Source organism: Aspergillus niger, assembly GCF_000002855.4.
Source record: "Aspergillus niger supercontig An01".
Lineage (NCBI taxonomy): Eukaryota > Fungi > Ascomycota > Eurotiomycetes > Eurotiales > Aspergillaceae > Aspergillus > Aspergillus niger.
Window position 1 is genome coordinate 709,307 of NT_166518.1, and position 19,220 is coordinate 728,526.

General features: G+C 51.2%; 7 protein-coding genes across 7 annotated transcripts; 3 read left to right on the top strand and 4 right to left on the bottom strand.

The window, feature by feature from the left end:
• Positions 1–418: 418 nt before the first annotated feature.
• On the top strand, positions 419–2,250 carry An01g03000 (uncharacterized protein; the record flags this gene model as incomplete). Its single annotated transcript, XM_001388697.3, has 6 exons — positions 419–680; positions 749–943; positions 1,007–1,393; positions 1,459–1,803; positions 1,866–1,963; positions 2,023–2,250. The coding sequence occupies 6 exons, from the start codon at positions 419–421 to the stop codon at positions 2,248–2,250; spliced, it is 1,515 nt and encodes a 504-aa protein (XP_001388734.1).
• A 242-nt stretch (positions 2,251–2,492) lies between these two features.
• Positions 2,493–2,768, bottom strand: An01g03010 (hypothetical protein; the record flags this gene model as incomplete). The annotated part of the gene is made up of 1 exon (XM_001388698.1): positions 2,493–2,768. One exon carries the CDS (start codon positions 2,766–2,768, stop codon positions 2,493–2,495), a length of 276 nt encoding a protein of 91 aa, XP_001388735.1.
• A 904-nt stretch (positions 2,769–3,672) lies between these two features.
• An01g03020 (hypothetical protein) lies at positions 3,673–5,038 on the bottom strand (the record flags this gene model as incomplete). The annotated part of the gene is made up of 6 exons (XM_059746768.1): positions 3,673–4,368; positions 4,399–4,436; positions 4,522–4,535; positions 4,593–4,627; positions 4,895–4,975; positions 5,009–5,038. The coding sequence occupies 6 exons, from the start codon at positions 5,036–5,038 to the stop codon at positions 3,673–3,675; spliced, it is 894 nt and encodes a 297-aa protein (XP_059603142.1).
• A 387-nt stretch (positions 5,039–5,425) lies between these two features.
• On the top strand, positions 5,426–6,565 carry An01g03030 (uncharacterized protein; the record flags this gene model as incomplete). The annotated part of the gene is made up of 2 exons (XM_001388700.1): positions 5,426–5,675; positions 5,727–6,565. 2 exons carry the CDS (start codon positions 5,426–5,428, stop codon positions 6,563–6,565), a joined length of 1,089 nt encoding a protein of 362 aa, XP_001388737.1.
• A 495-nt stretch (positions 6,566–7,060) lies between these two features.
• Positions 7,061–9,490, top strand: An01g03040 (uncharacterized protein; the record flags this gene model as incomplete). The annotated part of the gene is made up of 3 exons (XM_059746776.1): positions 7,061–7,130; positions 7,195–8,872; positions 8,995–9,490. The coding sequence occupies 3 exons, from the start codon at positions 7,061–7,063 to the stop codon at positions 9,488–9,490; spliced, it is 2,244 nt and encodes a 747-aa protein (XP_059603143.1).
• Positions 9,491–10,349: 859 nt separating this feature from the next.
• On the bottom strand, positions 10,350–12,615 carry An01g03050 (uncharacterized protein; the record flags this gene model as incomplete). The annotated part of the gene is made up of 2 exons (XM_059746785.1): positions 10,350–10,410; positions 10,481–12,615. The coding sequence occupies 2 exons, from the start codon at positions 12,613–12,615 to the stop codon at positions 10,350–10,352; spliced, it is 2,196 nt and encodes a 731-aa protein (XP_059603144.1).
• Positions 12,616–14,241: 1,626 nt separating this feature from the next.
• On the bottom strand, positions 14,242–17,987 carry An01g03060 (uncharacterized protein; the record flags this gene model as incomplete). Its single annotated transcript, XM_001388703.3, has 2 exons — positions 14,242–14,913; positions 14,970–17,987. 2 exons carry the CDS (start codon positions 17,985–17,987, stop codon positions 14,242–14,244), a joined length of 3,690 nt encoding a protein of 1,229 aa, XP_001388740.1.
• Between the last annotated feature and the right edge of the window lie 1,233 nt (positions 17,988–19,220).

The window sequence follows — 19,220 nt, forward strand, 5'->3', positions numbered from 1 at the left end:
CGGAGCACGTTTGACAAGGCCATTCCGGTCCGATCGCGTGCCTTGATAGCGCTTTTGAGGGGAAGACCCGGGGTGAGTTCAACAGGGGGCGCGCGGACACCCCGCAGGCAGAACGTTTCTCCCCCCCACAGGCGTACGAGGCAATACGACCCCAGCGGTGAGACAGTGGGGTCGGCTTCGGAAGGCGGCAAAGCGATGCTGGAAGTCGGCGGCGGATAATCGCTTTTGTCGGCTGCGCCATCATGCTCACTAGCCGAACGGCGAGCTACGCGATGCTGCAGAGCCGGTCTGGCCTAGGCTGAGCTTCTTTTTATCGCTGGCCTTGTCCGTCCTTCTCTCTTTCTCTTCTTTCTTTCTTTCCCCAGGTTTTGACTCCCTCCGCAGATCTCAATTCTTTTGTCAAGGCTGGTCGACAACCATGTCGCGGCCTGTTCCTGCGGTGTTCCGCCCCATCTGGCGGCGGAATTTCTCCGTCTCAACTGCCAAGCGCGCAATCGATAAACTATGCCCGTCCGCTCAGGAAGCGATCAAGGATATGAAGGGTTCTTCGACCCTTCTTGTCGGTGGTTTCGGTTTCGCTGGTGTCCCTACTACCTTGATTGATGCCGTGCGTGACCGCCCGGACATCAAGGATCTGACTGTCGTCTCCAACAATGCTGGTATGCCCGGTGTTGGTCTCGGTAGGTCTACTCCATTGCAATTGAACGACTACTCAGTTCGTAATCGGTCTAACGGATAATGATAATAGGCCAGCTGCTGGAAAGCAAGCAGATCAGCAAGATGATTGCCTCTTTTATCGGTGAAAACAAGGTCTTCGAGAAAATGTATCTCACTGGTGACCTCTCTCTGGAATTGACCCCCCAGGGTACCATTGCGGAAAAGTGTGCCGCTGGTGCCGCTGGTGTCCCTGCCTTCTATACCCCTGCTGCTTACGGAACAATTGGTATGCTTACTTCAATGGCTATTATTCAATCCCTGAAGTCAACTAACAGTTAACGCTGAAAAGTGCAATCTGGTGAACTCCCCGTGCGTTACAACAAGGACGGTAGCGTCGCTATCAAGAACGCCCCCAAGGAAGAACGCGAATTCAACGGAAAGAAATACATCCTGGAAGAATCGATTTTCGGTGACTACGCCCTGGTTAAGGTCCACAAGGCCGACAAGCTGGGTAACTGCCAGTTCCGCAAGTCCATGAACAACTTCAACGAGGCCATGGCCAAGAACGCCAAGTACACCATCGTCGAGGCCGATCACATCGTCGAAGTTGGCGAGATTGACCCCGAGAGTATCCACCTCCAGGGCATCTACGTCAACAAGGTCATCCAGAGCACCGGCGAGAAGAAGATCGAGAAGCTCACTTTCGCCAAGGACCCCAACGAGATGCTCCAGGCTGGTCAGTCACCAAAGTCAAGTCCCAGGTTTTATAGCGCAGATCCGCTAACAATGTCGATGTTATAGGTTCCGGTGATGCCACTGCCCGTCGTGAACGTATCGTCAAGCGTGCCGCCAAGGAATTCAAGGACGGCATGTACGTCAACCTTGGTATCGGTATGCCCCTGATTGCTCCTTCCTACGTAGAGGAGGGTGTGGAGGTCGTCCTCCAGGCCGAGAACGGTATCCTGGGTCTGGGTGGCTACCCCAAGCCCGGTGAGGAGGACCCCGACTTGATCAACCCCGGCAAGGAGACCGTCACCCTGGGTCGCGGTGCTTCTGTTTTCGGTTCCCACGAGAGTTTCGGTATGATCCGCTCTGGCCGCATTGACCTGACCATGCTTGGTGCTCTCCAGGTCAGCCAGTACGGAGGTAAGCTCATTTCCCTTCACACCACAAAGTTATAATGAACAATACTAATATCTAATCTTCAGATCTCGCCAACTTCATGCTTCCCGGTAAGGTCAAGGGTATGGGTGGAGCCATGGACCTCGTTTCCAACCCCGAGAAGACCAAGGTCGTCGTCACCATGGTAAGTCACAATCCTTTACTTACATCCACAACGTCGAATGTCCATTAACAATGAAACAGGAACACACCGACAAGAAGGGCAACCCCAAGATTCTCCCCGAGTGCAGCTTCCCCCTGACCGGCCCCCGCTGCGTGTGGAAGATCATCACTGATCTGGCCGTCTTTGAAGTCAGCCCCACCGAGGGTCTGACTCTTGCCGAGTACGCCGAGGGCGTGACCGTCGAGGAGATCCGCAGCAAGACTGCTGCTCCTTTCAAGGTTTCTGCTGATCTGAAGCCTATGCTGTAAATTTATTATACCACTTTTGTGCTTCGTGCTTCACACATCTTGCATGGTTGTTTATAGATTGTGATTGTTGTATATAACGTTGATGTTGATGACTGGTTGGTTGGATAAAGGAAATTCAAAACTAGATTCATGATATACACACTACTCATTCCTTAAACAAAAACCTCATACACATAATACACGTATACACCATCAATACAATAGATAATTGATGGAGAAAGAGAAAAGAGAAAGAAGAGAGATCAATGTCCCGTCTTCGACCTATTAACCGACCCCGTCGTCCCCTTATGTGTCCCCTCAGCAGGATTCGGCGCAGTACCGGTATTCATCCTCCTCGCGGCAGCGACATTCGGTGCGTTGTAGGCGATATTACCACTTCTCTCTTTTTGTTCTTCGTCCTCTTCTTCCTCCTGTTGGGCCCATGCATTCTCGTAGTCGTCGACGGGGAGGTCGTCGCGGACAGCGCCGTGGACTTTCTTTGGTTGGAGGGGTGGGGAGGCGATTGGTTTGGAGGGCATTTTGTTGATGCTTCTCGACGGAAGGGGGAATTATTGGGTTTGTTGTTTGGTGGTTGGTTAATTTGGGGGTGATGCTTCGTTTGTAAGGTATGGAAGGCAAGTGAGATAAGATTGAAGATGGGATGGAATGGAACGAGGAAGAAAAAGAGGGTAGTTTAAATAACCAAGTACATCAGTAGTACTGAATAACGTAGGTTCGAAGAAGCGTTATGATGAGATCATGAGCTATAGAGTATCATGTTGTATGGTAAGATCAAAATTCAATTTGTACGGATCCACAAATATGCAGTCTTGTTAACATGATTGAGTGAGTGATATAATGGTTCTTTGTATGATCGGAGGCGAATATACTTCATGCTATATGATGGGATGGTGATGGCGTCATGGCGATGTAAGATGTGCATGGTTTGAGGTACTCTGTAGGATCCGGGAATTGAGCTAATATGTAGAGCATAATTCTACAGGTTAACGATCAACTCTGAAGTGTTTGGCTGGAAGACTTTTGATGGAAAGAATGCTGCGGCTGGTATGGGTTTCTGTTTGGTAGACGGAGCGGATGGGTGCATACCTTCCCGATTAGGGAAACATAGCACGAGGTTCTTGGCTCACTTTTGTAATGCGGTATTATAATCGAATGCTTGTGGCGCACAGCTTGAAGATTTGGCTCATGATATAGTACTCGTTTGGTCATTGTAGAGAAATAGCATACGATTAGGCCATTGTACATACAGCATATAGTTCCTCCTTTAGCAAAGTAGACTCAAGGATTCCTCCATGATAAAATAAGCAATTATTTGTAAGTAAACCACGCGGGAGATATAACGTTGCGGCGTCCCAGCGACCGACCAAGTTTATAATCAATAAAATAGTACTTGCATGCCCCATATATCAATTGTCTAATGGACTACCAAAGAAATTGTTGTTGAAAGCTCACAGAAGGTGCACCTCGCCACAAACTCGGTTTCTGCATACCAGGGAACTCATGGACCGCTTCTGCTCGAGCGCGCTGATACTGTATTGCTTCGAAAACAGGATCCATCCGTGGACGATTCTCTCTGGCCTCACCATCGAATCCACTGCCATATGCAACTTTGGCCGGCGATGAACCGGCATCTATCGGGCTGTTTGGTATCTCGATCTGATGTATCCGTGGTAGCGTAGGCATGTCGCGATAGCCTTGAAACTCAGGCATCTGGTCTTTTGGAGATACAGTCTCCGGTTGGTATTCAGACTGTGAGGCAGAAGGACGCTTAACGGCTTCAGGTCCCGAAGAGTGTCGTGTCGAACCATCTCCATCATTGCTCAAACAATCATTCTGCCAGTCACGGATGTCCTGGACAGTGTGTAGAGGAAATCTCTTCCAATAGTCGGTGCCTCGCTTTCCGAGGCGGGAAGATGATGATGAGTACGTTTGTGGCGGACTGCCGCTATTCCTATGCCTGCTTGAACGATCTTGGCGTCCCTGAACCGAAGCAGAGAGCTGAGAATCTGGGATTTGGGCGAGTAGATTCAGAAGCAGACTTTCTGTTTCATGGAGACGATGCTCCAAGGCTTCTATATAACCTTTTGCCGGGCCACTAAGAGGTATAAGGTTGATACACTTCAAATTTCAGCAGTTGGCGTAGCTTACCGTTTCAACTGTTCGGGCCAGTCGCACGGCCGATTGTGCTGGTCGCATTGAGTACAAATTGGCCTTGCAAATTGGATTGCATGAGTAAAAGTCTGAAGTAAGAACGAGGGACCTCCTACTTACTTATTCCCACTGCACTAGAAACACATAGACTGTTAGATGGGAAGAATCACGAGGATCAGGTATAATCTCACCTTCTGTTTCCGAAACCGGCAGGAATTACAAGCCACTGTAATGCGAGACACTTTGTTCGGCTTTGCAGGCGCCATTGTTGACCGGTTAATAGTTTGAACGAGGAGTGACGCAGTAAAGTATGCAGTAGATTGACCGGCTCCGCTCGGGGATCAACGTAGTATCGGCCAGAGGGCAGGATTAAGAGGGCGCTCGAGGAAAAGCGTTATGGAGCAGCGGATTGCCGCCATAGAAAGGCTAAGCAACTCGGGTCGATCGTGGCTGCCGCTTCGGGATAAGCGCAGGGACGGTGGAGACCTCTTACGGCTGAACGCTTAGCCGACGCGTGGCTTCCTCTGTGAGCAGTGCCTGTGCCTGTCCTTGAGGGATCAACAATCACCCTGCTCTGCACACCCTATTATCTACTCAGCATCTATACATTATACGCGTTGGTGGTTGTGGCATCCATAGTAGCCAGTCCATCGCAGAACGGCATATGGAGACCAGGCTAGGAAGCCGGCCTGTGCGGTAGCCACTGATTCGGTATAGTCTTGATTATATAAGCACATCAGTATCCATCACTGCCTCCATATCATACTAGCTCCATTTGCATAAGCCAACGAAAATAAACTACTCGCTAATAGTGTATATCAAAACGTGAAATTACGAGGCATGAATACAGTCGCGTGCGGCGAAACTATGGCGACATGCTCAGGACAAACCTTCAGCCTGAGTAATAGCCGGAGCGGGGAAGTATATAGAGCATCAAGATGCGGGGATCAAACGAGTATTGATAGTCAGAGATTCGTTACTCACTCCAGCTCCTACTATCGTGTTTTGGGCTTGCAAAGACACAATGACTACAGAGACAACTACTTATCGTATCGCATCCATCCCGGGTGACGGCATTGGCGAGGAAGTAGTGCGAGCGACCATTGAAGTGATTAACAAGCTCGCTCAGACGTTAAATACATTCAACATTGAATTCACGCATCTCCCATGGGGCACTGAATACTACAAGCAACATGGTCGGTATGTATCTGAAGGTTACTTGGACACTCTGCGACAATTCGACGCAGGCTTGTTTGGCTCTGTGGGACATCCAGGTATGAATATTCGATCCTGACACGACAAACAGTCACACTAACTAATCCTAGACGTACCCGATCATGTCTCCTTATGGGGCCTGCTATTAGCACTTCGCAGTCCATTGCAACTATATGCCAACGTCCGTCCTGTGCGCACTTTTCCCGGAACCAAGTCACCTCTGACCACAGCTGTGAACGGCATTGATTGGGTCCTTGTGCGAGAGAATTCCGAGGGGGAGTATTGTGGCCAAGGCGGACGCAGCCACACGGGTCAGCCATGGGAAGCTGCGACAGAGGTGGCGATCTTCACACGAGTTGGTGTCGAAAGAATTATGCGCTTTGCATTTGAAACAGCGCGCTCCAGACCGCGTCGCCACCTGACCGTCGTCACCAAAAGTAACGCCATGCGCCATGGAATGGTCCTTTGGGACGAGGTCGCTGAGGAGGTTGCGAAAGACTTCCCGGACGTCACCTGGGACAAGATGTTGGTGGACGCCATGACCCTCCGCATGATTTCGAAACCGGAGTCGTTGGATACTATTGTGGGAACCAATCTGCATATGGACATTCTGTCTGACCTGGCAGCTGGCTTGGCTGGTTCCATCGGCGTGGCACCATCCAGCAACCTTGACCCTACCCGCAAGAATCCCTCGCTGTTCGAGCCGGTCCATGGAAGCGCTTTTGATATCATGGGAAAGGGCGTGGCCAACCCGGTGGCCACCTTCTGGTCCGCTGCAGAGATGCTAGCTTGGTTGGGTGAGAAAGATGCTGCCAAGAAGTTGATGGATTGTGTCGAGAAGGTGTGCGCTGCTGGGATTTTGACACCGGATCTCGGGGGCTCGGCGAATACTCAGGGAGTTGTGGATGCAGTTTGCAAAGAAATTGAACAGCAGTTGGCTTCATCGTAAGCAAACATACGGCAACTGGCGTTTTTGGCTTGACATTTTGCCCGGGTTTCTTGTCCTGTGTGACGATACTGGGAAAGACGTGGTGTAGATGCGATTATTTTCCTGTCAAGCATAGCATCGAGAAGGTTTCATAGTCAGACTGCAATGTCCTCTAGTCTTGCTTCATAAGTTCTGATAGGAATCATATCCTCGAGAAACAGCCTTGTTTCATAATAAGCTACAGCTAGATAACTCCTGCCTTTCCCTGCTTCTAGTGTGCGGTCACCTCCAGTTAGTAGCACCAAGGTCATGTCACAGTCATATCCAAACACGATACACAGGTCTATCTTCCAATCTGGTACATATCCTCTAGGCATTTATGCCGTGGAACAGGGTGCTCACTTCTTGCCAATAATTTCAGCAAGCAGTATAGGCTGGTCAGCATTAGACATCCACATCATAAGAGTCAACTCACCCTCTGACGGTTGAGAGACCAGAAGTGGGTCATACGCCTTTATGATAGCAGGCCCTCCTAGAGAAAATCAATATCCAGGGATTGATATTCATAGCATCAGAAATGTTGATGGTGTGTGGTGCCCCATCTGTGCTCCATCCATGACTAAGCAGGCACCCGGATTTGCGTCTCGCAGTTCAATCCGAGATCCTTGACTTCAACGCCAACTTCTCTTCCATGCTCTCTCCTTATCCGCGACGGCAGCATCATGATCCCACGAGAATGGAGCCTCCGGACCTTACCAATGGCCCATCCGAGATTGGTTCCCTGACTGCGCATTCCAAGGATGAGAGCCAATTTGTCGGTAGCTCCAGTGGCGTCTACTTCATCAATACCGTCCGACGGGCTTTCTCCGAAAGTCTAGATCCGAGTGGTTCATCGCCTGCTCAAGACTTCCCCCAGCCCGAGGATACCTTGGTAGGCAGTGATGCCTCGCATAAGACGTCCCCGGTTGCACTGCAGGATGACCAGTTTCCGTGCCGATGGGCATATGATTCCGCAGTGGCAGCGGTCTTGGGGAACGCTCCCCCGCTTGATACAGCTCGGGAACTCATGATGGTGTACTTCAAAGTTTGGCATCCTTTGTTCCCTTTCCTACATGGCCCTACTTTTTTACAGGCCATGGAGGGACTCTATTCAGAAGATCGCCAGGAGCCAGCCCGTAACGAAGCGATGGCCGATCACCGACATGTTTGCTGGACAACAATCTTCCAGTGTATCTTCAATTTGGCCAATTCTGTCCATCCGGAGATCAATCTCCCGCTGGAGTCTCGGATTGAATCGCCCAGCAGCATGCATTCTCTCCTTGGGACGCTGACTAGTAAACATGATATGTTGTCCTTGCAGGCACTTCTTGCTTGCCAACTATATCTGCTTGCAAGGATGTCCCTCCGGACAGCCTCCACCGTAGGTGGCTGCATGCTGCGTTCCATGCTGCACGCTGGTCTCCATCGCTGTCCGTACCGATACAAGGAGCTCACAACCCACGACAGACAGTTGCGCAAGAGGATCTTTTGGTGTGCCTACGCTATTGATCGGTACCTAAGCCAGGCACTTGGGCTGCCCCTCGGTGTGCAAGACTCGGATATCGACGTCTGTTCACCCAATGCGCCTGAAATCCATATACCAGGAATGTGCAATAGATCCCATTTCGTCCGGTCTACGTCGTATGCTGAGCAAAGGGAACACCGCTCCCAGCTCACAAGCAACCAACACCTTGAAAACACCTCACCGCATGCCTTCTCAGCCCACAGCAGCTCCTCAGCCGAAGAAGCCCAGCAAAACCGCCGCGAACTTGCCTTTGCAAGCTACGTCGAGTCCGGCACCCTGACAGGACGAGCCCTCGAGCTCTTCCACAAATCTATTACTGTGCGCTCCGTCCCACGTAGCTCCGTTCTATTCCTCATCACAGACGTCCATAAATGGTGGAACAATCTCTCCATCGAGACACTTCAAGGCCAACAACAACAACCACAACCACAACAGTCATCCACCGACCAACCCCCATCATCCTCCCCAGCAGCAACAACCACCGCCGCATTCAACTTCGCCCCCTTCTTCACTGTTCTTTACCAACATCTCATCCTCCTCATCAACCGCCCCTCCCTCTCCCTCAGCCCTTCTACCCCCGAATTCTGCTCCGGACTTCAAACTTGCATCAATGCCGCAAGGGAGATCATCTCCGCGTTAACGACGCAACAAGAAAGCGGTCAATCATTCTTCTGGCCCGGTTTCCTCTCTGCTGCCTGGATGTCAGGTCTCGTCCTTGCATTTGCATGCCAACTCCGCCAATACGTCCTGTCCAAGGGAGCTCAGTACGTTACCCTCCCCCGATCTTCTTCCTGCACAATTGTCTCACAAAACCCCCCTAACCTGCATGCACCCCACACCCGCCCAACCTACCTACCAACCCACCCCACTAACAACCGTAAACCAGAGAAATTACCAAATGTCTCACAATTCTGCACACCATGTCCACGCAATGGGACGCAGCCAAGCACTGCCACAGGGCGCTTTCCCTTCTATCTCGGACTATCCATGAAAATACCACCACCGCAGGTGATCCATCATCATCACCTAACAAACGACGAAAAGTAGTAGTAGATCCTCACCAGACTACCTTCTTCACTCCCATTAACTCGCTATCCACGACCAACTTGAATGAAGAATATGCAAGAGGACGGGCAGGAAGGAGAACCCCTGCTACTGCTACTGTTGCAACAACATCTGGCCTGCATGAACCTACTAACACTAGTAGCCATGTACACTTGTCTCACGAAGATCGTTTGTTCTCTGCGGAGGGGGTTAGTACTACGAATGATAATAATGGAGATGCGGTGGGAGAGTTTGATTTCGGGATTGTGGATCTGCTGGAAGGGAGTAACTTTGATGATCTGGCGGATATGTTTGGGCAGCAGTATCCTTCTTTTTGAGGGGTCGTTGAGTATACTACAACATGATGTTTTGAGTATATATGGGCAGGGGAGGATGTATGATAGTGGATATTATGAGGTACAGGAACCGTGTAAATACAAATAGTTACGTCTACAAAATAGAAACGGAGGTCCACATATTACGTAGAATACGTGAGAAAGATCCCGTGAGGAAGTCATAAGTCTATATTACACTCGTGTCATATCGTAGGATACGAGGTAGGTAGTATGGCGGGGATAGGAAGAGAAAAGACGTCACAACTTCCTCCCTCTCGTGACATGAAATAAGAGAACCATGGCATCCGAACAACTTTTCATCTCCGTTCCCAGAATCGGCCCGCCTTCCTTTGCCCAGCGCCCTCTTGTATCACGTGCACTATAACATTGACAGGGAAAGAACCCTCAAAGCGCCCTTCAAGAGGAAGTAGGAGAAAGGAAAAGAGACGGGAAATCCGGTCAAGGTGATGTCGCTCGCTAATCATGGACCGATAACACCACTAACAAAGAACTTTTGGGAACCGAGGGATATCAGGACCAGGAGGGAAAGAGAAGAGAGGTGTTAAAAAAAAAAAAAAAAAAAAAAAGTGGAAAGGTTAGGGGGTGGGTAAAATGGAAAGGAGGTGTCGGATAGGAGGAAAATAAGAGGTGAAATCGTTAATTCGAGTAAAAGAGGTAAAAGAGGTCATCAAAAATAGGTGGGAGTCAAAAAGGTCCGACATGGCAGACTGCTGAAATCAAACCACCGGTGCAGGAGATGAGACGCGGATTTACGCCTTGTTCTCCTCGGTCGAGGCCTCCTTCTCCGCCTCGGGCTTGGCAGCCTCAGCGGCAGGAGCCTCGGACTCGGTGCCCTTGTTCTTCATGTACTCATCGTAAACGCTAAGGGCCTCATCGACCTTGGCGCGCAGGGCTTCCTCGTCCTCAAGCCTACAATAATATATTAGCAACAAGAACTGACAGTCAAATGGAGCAGAAGGGAAAAAAACTCACAGGCTGAGCAACTCGGTGTTGTCCATCTCCAGAAGCATACCAGTGATCTTACCAGCCAGCTCAGGCTGCTGGGCCTGGATCTTGGGGTAGAGAGCCTCGCCGAGCATCTGCTTCTGCTGGGCCGGGGGAGCGGCACCCAGAGTCTGAGCGTTAACACCACCAGCGGCACCCTCCTGAGGACCAGCGGGCGCAGCAGCGTTCTGTCCGCGACCACCCTGGCCAGGGCGCATCTGACCCTGCTGAACAGGAGCACCACGGCCCTGACCGTAACCGGGACCGCCACGCATACCCTGACCCATGGGCATTCCGGGGACCTGACCACGGCCACCAGCGCCGCGTCCGAACTGCACCTGAGCCATCTGGGGGTATCCCATGCCGTTAGGGATGCCACCAGGGCCCTGCATGCCCATGGGGATACCCTGAGCAAAGTTGGGGGGAATCTGCTGGTTGGGGCCCATGCCGCGACCACCCTGCTGGCCGGGGAAGGGACCGGGGTACTGGCCGGGGCGTCCACCGGGGATACCCATCACCATACCGGGCTGAGGGGGGAAGGCCATGCCGCGCTGACCACCAGGGATGAAGCCCTGCTGGCCGGGGCCGTAGAAGACAGCGGGCTGCATGTAAGGCTGGGGCATACCAGCGGCAGCGGCGGCCTGCTGCTGTCTGATGGTGTTGCGAGCCTGGATGCTAGCCTCGAGCTGGCTGCGGCGGACATCCTTGCGCTGGGCAAGGGCAACGTAGAGGGGCTTGCCGTTGACCATTCTCTGGTTCATCTCGGTAACGGCCTTGGAAGCCTCATCGGGGCTGCTGAAGCAGACGAAACCGAAACCCTTGCTCTTACCGAAGGGCTTCTTGTCAGACTTCTTGGCCTCCTTGTCCTTCTCCTCGGAGGACTCGCTGGGCTTCTCCTCGGCCTTCTCAGCCTTCTCAGCCTCAGGGGTGGCCTCCTTGTCGTTCTCCTTGTCAGCCTCCTTCTCCTTACCAGCAGAGTCGGGAGACTGGTCGCGCTCGACGTTGGTGTCGCGCATAACCTTGGCAGAGGTGATGGTGCCGTAAGGTCCGAAGAGCTCACGGAGCTTCTCATCATCAATGTCATCGGTCAGGTTCTTCACGTAGAGGTTGACACCCTGGTACTTGGAAGCCTTCTCCAGGCGGGCAGCCTCGTACTGCTTGCGCAGCTCCTCCTCACGCTCGTGCTTCTTCTGGGCACGACCGACGTAGAGCTTCTGGCTGCGGATCTCCTTGTCGTTCATCTCCTCGACGGCGGCCTGCGCGCTCTCGTGGGTAGAGAAGTTGACAAAACCGAAGCCACGGCTCTTGCCCTCCTGGTCACGGCTGAGGGTGGCGGAGGTGATCTCACCGAACTTCTCGAACATCTTGCGGAACTCATCGTCATCGATCTCAGAGTCGAGGTTCTTGATGTAGACGTTGGTGAAGTTGGCCTTCATCTCCTCGAACTTGCTCTGGCGGTCCTTCTTGGAGATGTGGTGGCCGACGAAGACCTTCTTGTCGTTCAACAGCATGCCGTTGACGTGCTTGATGGCGTTGTTGGCAGCCTCAGCAGTCTCGTAGTGGACGAAACCGTATCCCTTGGAGTTGCCGAACTCATCCTGAGCGACCTTGCAGCTGAGGATGTTGCCGAAGGCAGCGAAGGTGTCGTGGAGAGCCTTGTTGTCAATGGCGCTGTCCAGGTTCTTGATGAAGACGTTGCCCTGGCCAGTCTTGCGGAGAGCGGGGTCACGCTGGGACCACATGATACGGCAGGGCTTGCCCTTGATCAGAGTGTAGTTGAGGTCTTCCAGAGCACGCTCACCATCGGCGGTGTTGTTGTAGTTAACGTAGGCGTATCCAAGAGAGCGTCTGGTGACGGCATCACGGCAGACACGGATGGAGGCAACCTGGCCGATGGAAGAGAAGAGCTCGTAGAGCATGGCCTCGGTCACCGAGGGGTCGAGTTCACCGACATAGAGGGAAGCCGAGTGAGGCTGGTTGGCAGCGGGAGCCGGAGTAGAGTTCTCAACGGCAGTGACCTCGGGGGTGGTGGCACTGGGGGCAGCAGCAGCAGGAGCAGGGCTGGCCTCAGCGGCGCCGTTGACGTTCTCGGCGGCGGGGGTGGTAGAGACGTCGGCAGACATTTTTGTGGTGTTACTGTTGGACAAGAAGGAAAAAAAGATGTCAGCACAGTGTTCGATGATGAAGATACGAGAGAGTGTGTGAGGAGGGGGAGGGGGACAAGCTGTAACAGGCGACCAACTGGAGGATTGGAACAAAGCTCTCAAGCAACAATGAACGAGAACAATCGCAAGACAATGAAGCAGAGACAAATGATGACAGCGGGAGATGAGCAAGGGGATAAGATAAAACACAGAGGCAGTGTGGGCTTGTCTGATGGAGACGGGGATTTCCTTCCCAGGCGGTCACACTATCACCGTGATAGAGCCAGGCAAGGGAAGGTCGACAGAGAGAGGAGGGGATGGTGGAGGAGTAATGATGATCCACGCAACAAAAGTACAACCTCAATTTAGACACCGAGAAAGACCGTCAAGACAACGGCTGCTGATATGAAAGGAGGATGGGAAAGTGAAGCGAAAAGACGATCACGAGGAATGAAGAATATGCGGTTGAGGGAAAACTTCCAGATGCACGCACAAAACACGCGCGCCCACACACACACACACCGCACAACTTTTCGGAGGCAGTGGGAAAAAGTCACAGTAGGGCCCCAACACGGAACAACGAAATTCTGATGGACGAAGGGGAGGGGATAATTACTTTGGTTTTTTTGTTCTTTTTTCCCGTTTTTTTAGGAGGTTTTTTTCGAGGAGTTTTCGAAAAAGGGAGATATGAAAAAGGAGGAAGAAGAGAAAAGGATGCTGGGGATAGACAGCAGAGAAGGGTTTTATGGATTTTTTTGGGGAAGGAAGAAAGAAGGAAGAAGAGCGGATGGAGGAGGAAGAGAAGAGACGGCGAAGAATGAAAATCGCCCCGAAAAAGACCTTCTTTTCTGACTGTGACTGACGGACTGAAATTCTGCCTGCCTTTTTTTTTTTTTTTTATCTGAAAAAAACTCAAAACGATAAAATTTTCTTTTGCTGTCTTTGGGTCGGCAGGTGGCGCTAAACCTAAATAGTCTATGGTCCTCGCCGCTTGAACGGTGCTTCACGGAAATGGTGGGTTCCTTTTCGGGCTTTAAACTCGAGCGGCAAAAAAAAAAAAAAGGAAAAAAACCAAACTAACACATTGAAGGATCTTTAAGTTACATGTGCCTCAGGCATTAAAACGAGACTAGGCCACCATCAGGCAGTCAATCAATAATATCGCCATCATCCATCCATGTCATTCTTTCACCATCCATTCATGGTTTCATTGACACGGGAGCTTGGAACAGCAGCCACAGTGTGTCTGCAGAGGTCGGGCCTTCAATCAACAAAGAATCCCTAACAAAGCGAACCAGTCTCGAAACAAGTATTGATGAAAGCTATCTATCTGGTTGGTCGAAGCTACCCCTCGCAATATGAACAAAGCCCCGAGACGAAAGCAAGTGTAGTAGATACCAGGACTCGAGCTAGAAATAGCACTCATCCTCGGAAAAATAGACACACAATGAAACGCGTAATCAACAACCACAGCAACGACCACAGAAAAAACAGGACACATGGATCACCAGGACGCCTCAGCTATGCTACTCATGATTATTCACTAAATGCGCTGCATGTATAATTGCATCGACCGATCCGGGTCATGCAAAATCTCCACCCTCTTCAGCTCAGATCAAATCCAGCTCCGGAATTGACCGCATACAAAAGCTTCTCCCGGAGGATATTGGCGTTGGTATACCGGGGCAGCTTGAGAAGATTCACGCAGGTGCTTGTACTGGGGAGTCGTTCTTGATCCTCGCTCGAGTCTCGAATGCTGAATCGAGGATTGAGATGGCTGAAACCCAATAAAGGAGCCCGCGGGGTCGATGTCACAAATCGAAGCACTTTCTGTCTTTCTTCGTTGGACATCTTCTCCATCACTTCCCAGAACAGCTTGACGGTGGGATGCTCTTCTTTGTCGTCCCCGATCGTGTATACTCCTCCGTAAAGCGTGTTGCGTCGCAAGTCGGCTACATCAATGTCTCCTGAATCGCCACTCACAAGCGTCTGCAGCTCCGTCTGGTTGAACATCGACAGCCACGACGGCTGGATGATTTGTCCCAGGCCCTGGAGGAAAGCGTTGGTCTGCAGAGCAGGCTGGACTTGAAGCCGGTAGCGAGCAATGTAAGAGATATAAACCAACCGGTTCTGATTCGTAACAGGTATGTCTGACCCATGGCTTTTCAAGTCTCGGGTAGTCGTACGGTTACCCCCGTCGGGAAGCGGTATCGTGTCGGTGACGGTGAAGTTCAACGAGAAGTCCTCCACATCGCCCGGATAGTTCTTCAGTTGCAACTGCAGCATCGGTTAGCAGCTGGCACACGATTTCAAGAACACCACTGTTCACTTACCAATCCTTGGTATAGCCCCTGGTCCAGATCCTTCAGATCGTTCAGGTTGGCGCGGTAGGCTGTCTCGCGCTGGGCCGAACCCGTGCCGCCCGTCAAAGCCCACTTCAGCAGGAAGAACGGGGCAAAGTTGACATCCACCAAGATGCCCTCATATAGACACTTTCCAATGATACGGCCTAGGAATTCATAGCGCCTAAGTAGATCACGGACGTTCTCGTTCCATTCTGCAGTGTTCTCGACAAAGCCGAGCTGTCTCAGAAGCTCTCGTCGCTGCTCAACCGCAGCCGGGTTCGGATAGAGCAGGTGCTGATCGTTCTCTTCAAATAGATTTAGATCACTTGTCGATTTAAAGGCTTCACTAGTCACGCTCGTGAGGAACTCTTTGGTCACACCACCACCATCTATACCAGCTTCGGTTGTATTAAACTTGTCAATGAACGTGATCTGAATGGGCTCCTTCAACCCATCCCCCAACTCGTAGAACTCATCGAATGCGTCTTTGAAGATGCTCTCGCGCCTGATATTGGCATGGTGCCGGCTCAGTATATCTTGCACAGCAGGACGCCCATCGATCAGACGGCCCATTGAGGCTTGCGCCACAGACATGCGCCAGGCATCTGGGTCGATATACCCCTGTCTTCGACGCATTTGATCCCGATAGATGAATTCGCGGAAGATCTGGACTCTCGTCGGGAAAGGTATGAAGAAAGGCATGTTGCGGAGAATCTCCATCCTCGGGGCCACAGCCTCCAGCTGCTTCCGGCGAGCAGCCTGTTGTTGGCGACGTCTCAGTGCCTCGATGCGACGTGTCAGTTGAGCGCGGCCGGTACCGATCAGGCCTGGGGAAGGCTCGAAGTAGGCATCGCTCATTAGATCATCCTGTTCCTCCTCTTCATCCTCATCTTGCAGCTGGTGCCTATTCTCCTCTTCTGCTACAACGGCAGGGATGAAGCCTTCCATGTCGAAGCGGCTTGTCATCAACCAATGCCCGTCTGGAAGGAATTTCCGCCTTGAATCACGCTCATGGATCATCCGCAAGAGGCCAGTGACTAGACCCTTGAAGTAGTCCAGCGGAATTCCCGTGACGCCGGGGAGGCCTTTCTCTTTGTTCTTCATTTCAATGTCCCTCACGCTTGCAATAGCGTCCGGTGGCGCTGCAGATGAGCTAAAGTAGCTTCGAATGCCCCCAGTGTCTTGAGTCGCTTCTTTTTCGCTCAGATCTGCTGAGTTCCAATACAATGTGAAACCTAGGTTCTTGAGAAATATTGTCATATCTTTGATGTCTTTCAGTGGAAGGGCGCTCTCCTTGGTCCAGGAAACTCTTGTGTTCGAGGAGGCGGTGAAAGAAGACTCGCTGGAAAAGAACTCCTCGTCATCCATAACTTTCAAAACGAAAGTATAGAGCTCGAGGAATAGAAGTATGATCGTCCATTCTTCATCCCTTTCGACTTGGGATATCTCCGGGGACCGAGTACCCTGCGATTCCTCGGCCGGTTTCAGCAGAGGCAACACTTTCGTCGAATCTTGACTAATGGCAGCAAATATTCTGCTAGCCTTTGATGCTTGCCAAAAGTATTTGATCGCGGGTATTCTTGAGCCTTCCTGGCCTGTCAGCTGGTCACTCGAAGTCGCCGATCCCAAATACAACCACATCCGAATGTCATCACCCCGGCGAGGGAATACTCTCAGCAGCGTCAGAGCGTATGTTGCAAGAATCTTGGCTTCTTTAGATGCATCCGATTGAGCGTTTGCCAGCTCACCCTGAGAGAGATGTGTAGTGTGTAGCTGAGAAAGAAGCCCCGTAATATTACTCTGATTCACAAGGCTAACTAGCTGCTCCTTGATGAACGGGTGCAGTGGCGTTTGTTCAGGCGCCTCGTCGTAGTCATTAGACTCTTCCGACTCTAAGCGCCGAGATATATGCACGGCGGTAGAGTTCAGCAGCTCCGATACCACCTTCACAAAACCTGGTTCTGGAGCCGGACGACCTGTCTGGCCTCCCAGAGCGCAACGGTGAAAGAATATAAAATAAGCAAGCAGCCAAAGACGGGCATCTACATCTTCTGCGCTCTTAGGTCGGTCTCCGAACAACGTTTGCAACGGCCCCAAGGCGGAGGTCAGCAATTTATAATTGATATTGTTTGCCAATCCATCCAGACTTCCAATATACTCCGGGAGGTTGGGGATGGTTAGATAGATTTTCGCAAACCACTCGTAGGCCGTAAGAGTCTCAGATGTGATAGGTCGAAGCAAAGCAAGCACACTCTCAGTAAGGCTATCCCTGGACAGCTTATACCTCGTAGATATTGATTCAAAGTCTGTTGTGAGAATCACCATAACCGAGTAGTATTCTTTGGCCAGTCGTGCCATGTGCTTCGGTATCAGCCCCGTGAGAAAGACGAGTAGCTGAAGGAGACGTTGAACCGCGAAAACCGGTACCGTTGGCGACGTCACTGACCGCAAGACACGGAGAGTCAAACTCGCCAGTTTCTTCAGCGGCGTGGTCCATTCCCCCTCGGTCGCAATCGAGGGTACTTCATGCAATGTCCTCTGAAATGCCTCGGAGAAGTATACCAGCCGGGCAATATCCCCACTGTCCCACGGTTCCAGGAACTGGACCAGCAAACGAAGCTGCGATAAGCAGTCCGCAGCTGTTCCGTATCGGAGGGATGGTTGCAGAACAACATCAGGCTGTTGGGCGAGGATCTCAAAGGAGGGAACATGATCTTTGCCCTGCTTCTTCTCCGTGGTATCCCACTCGTTGCGCCACGTCCTGCGCGTTATCTTCCGGCTCCGATAACCCCTCCATGTCCGTTGGACGAGTCGGCTCGCCGTCAACCGCTCTCTTTCCTGCTGTCTCGCAAGCCGTTCCTGTTGGGCAATCGCAAGAGTATTCTGAGGGCCTGCGCCGTGAGGATTTTGTCGACCAGAGGGGTATGCGGCGAAAGGGTTCGTATTGCGGCCCCCGAGGTTAACCTGCCGTGGACGGCGGGAGTTCCCCGTAAATGACTGGAACATAGCTTCGTTTAGACGATCACGCTGAGATTAAAGTCTGTCGACAAGACTCGGGCGGACAAATGTGATGGTCACTGTAGAGATGAACAGCATTAGTCAAGCGTCTCCATGCCGCAGCCCACGGATGAACAGCCTAAACACGCAGTAAAGCGGAGGTGTGTGGAGGATGGATTGAGCATGGCAGCTCTCTTTGCTGTCTCGTCCTGCAGGCAGTCCGGGATCGCCGCTGATTGCTTCTACGGCCACGCACCGTTTCGCACCGAATACCCTTATTGCCACTCACCTTGTCGCCACGCCGCCCATATCACGCTTAATAATGGTCTGATGGCTCTAATTATCTAGACGATGCTGGAACTCTTCATCTGCATGCTGAGGACTGAGAGTACCTTCCTAGAGGCTGTCTATTCTCTTGTCGCTATATAGAATGTGTCTATGACCTATAAGCGATAGATTTTCATTCCATCTCACTGTAGCTGGGTGCCAGCTAGTACTACTACTAGTACCCGTCGCAACACTTTATATATATATAGTAACTACTACAGCCCCTCATCGACTGTGCCTTGGAATTAAGCTACATACTAATGATTTGTATCATGTCATTCCGATACTACTACCTACAGTCATATAGAGGGGTTAACTGCTTTACAGATTTTAACACCAGCTCAAGGACTAATATACGAGTAGCAAAGTTGAGGATGACAAAAACATGAAGTATAAAGTAACAATGGCCATGAGGCCCGAAAACTGAAGACTGCGTGATATTAGATCTGCACCTACAATGCCCCTTTACAGTATGTAGTGTCCTTAGTGATGGATAGTAAGCTGCATAGCATATATTTTTATGCTTTAGGTATTCGAAAGGTAGCGTTCTACTAGTCTAGAAGGCTTCTAGTAATACTAGGGCTGGATCTCATGTATATCCCAGCTCGTATCACCAACTCTAACTTAAAAGCGTCTCTTCACGATCCAAACTGCAGGGAAATAACCTTAAATCCCAATGCAGACCGCATTGCAAGACTAGATCGGATTATACCAATATTCCCGAACCTCATGAAATCTGTAATTGGTGAAATCTAAACCATTTGCTAATATGCAATAAAAAACCCAGAGATGCGCCGCGAACCAATACATGTACCAAGCAAGGTAAGACCCAAGCTACACGCCGTGTCTTCTGAACCGCTTGATACCAAGGTAGCCCTGTATAAAACTGTGCCCTCAACATCAAATCCCACAGCT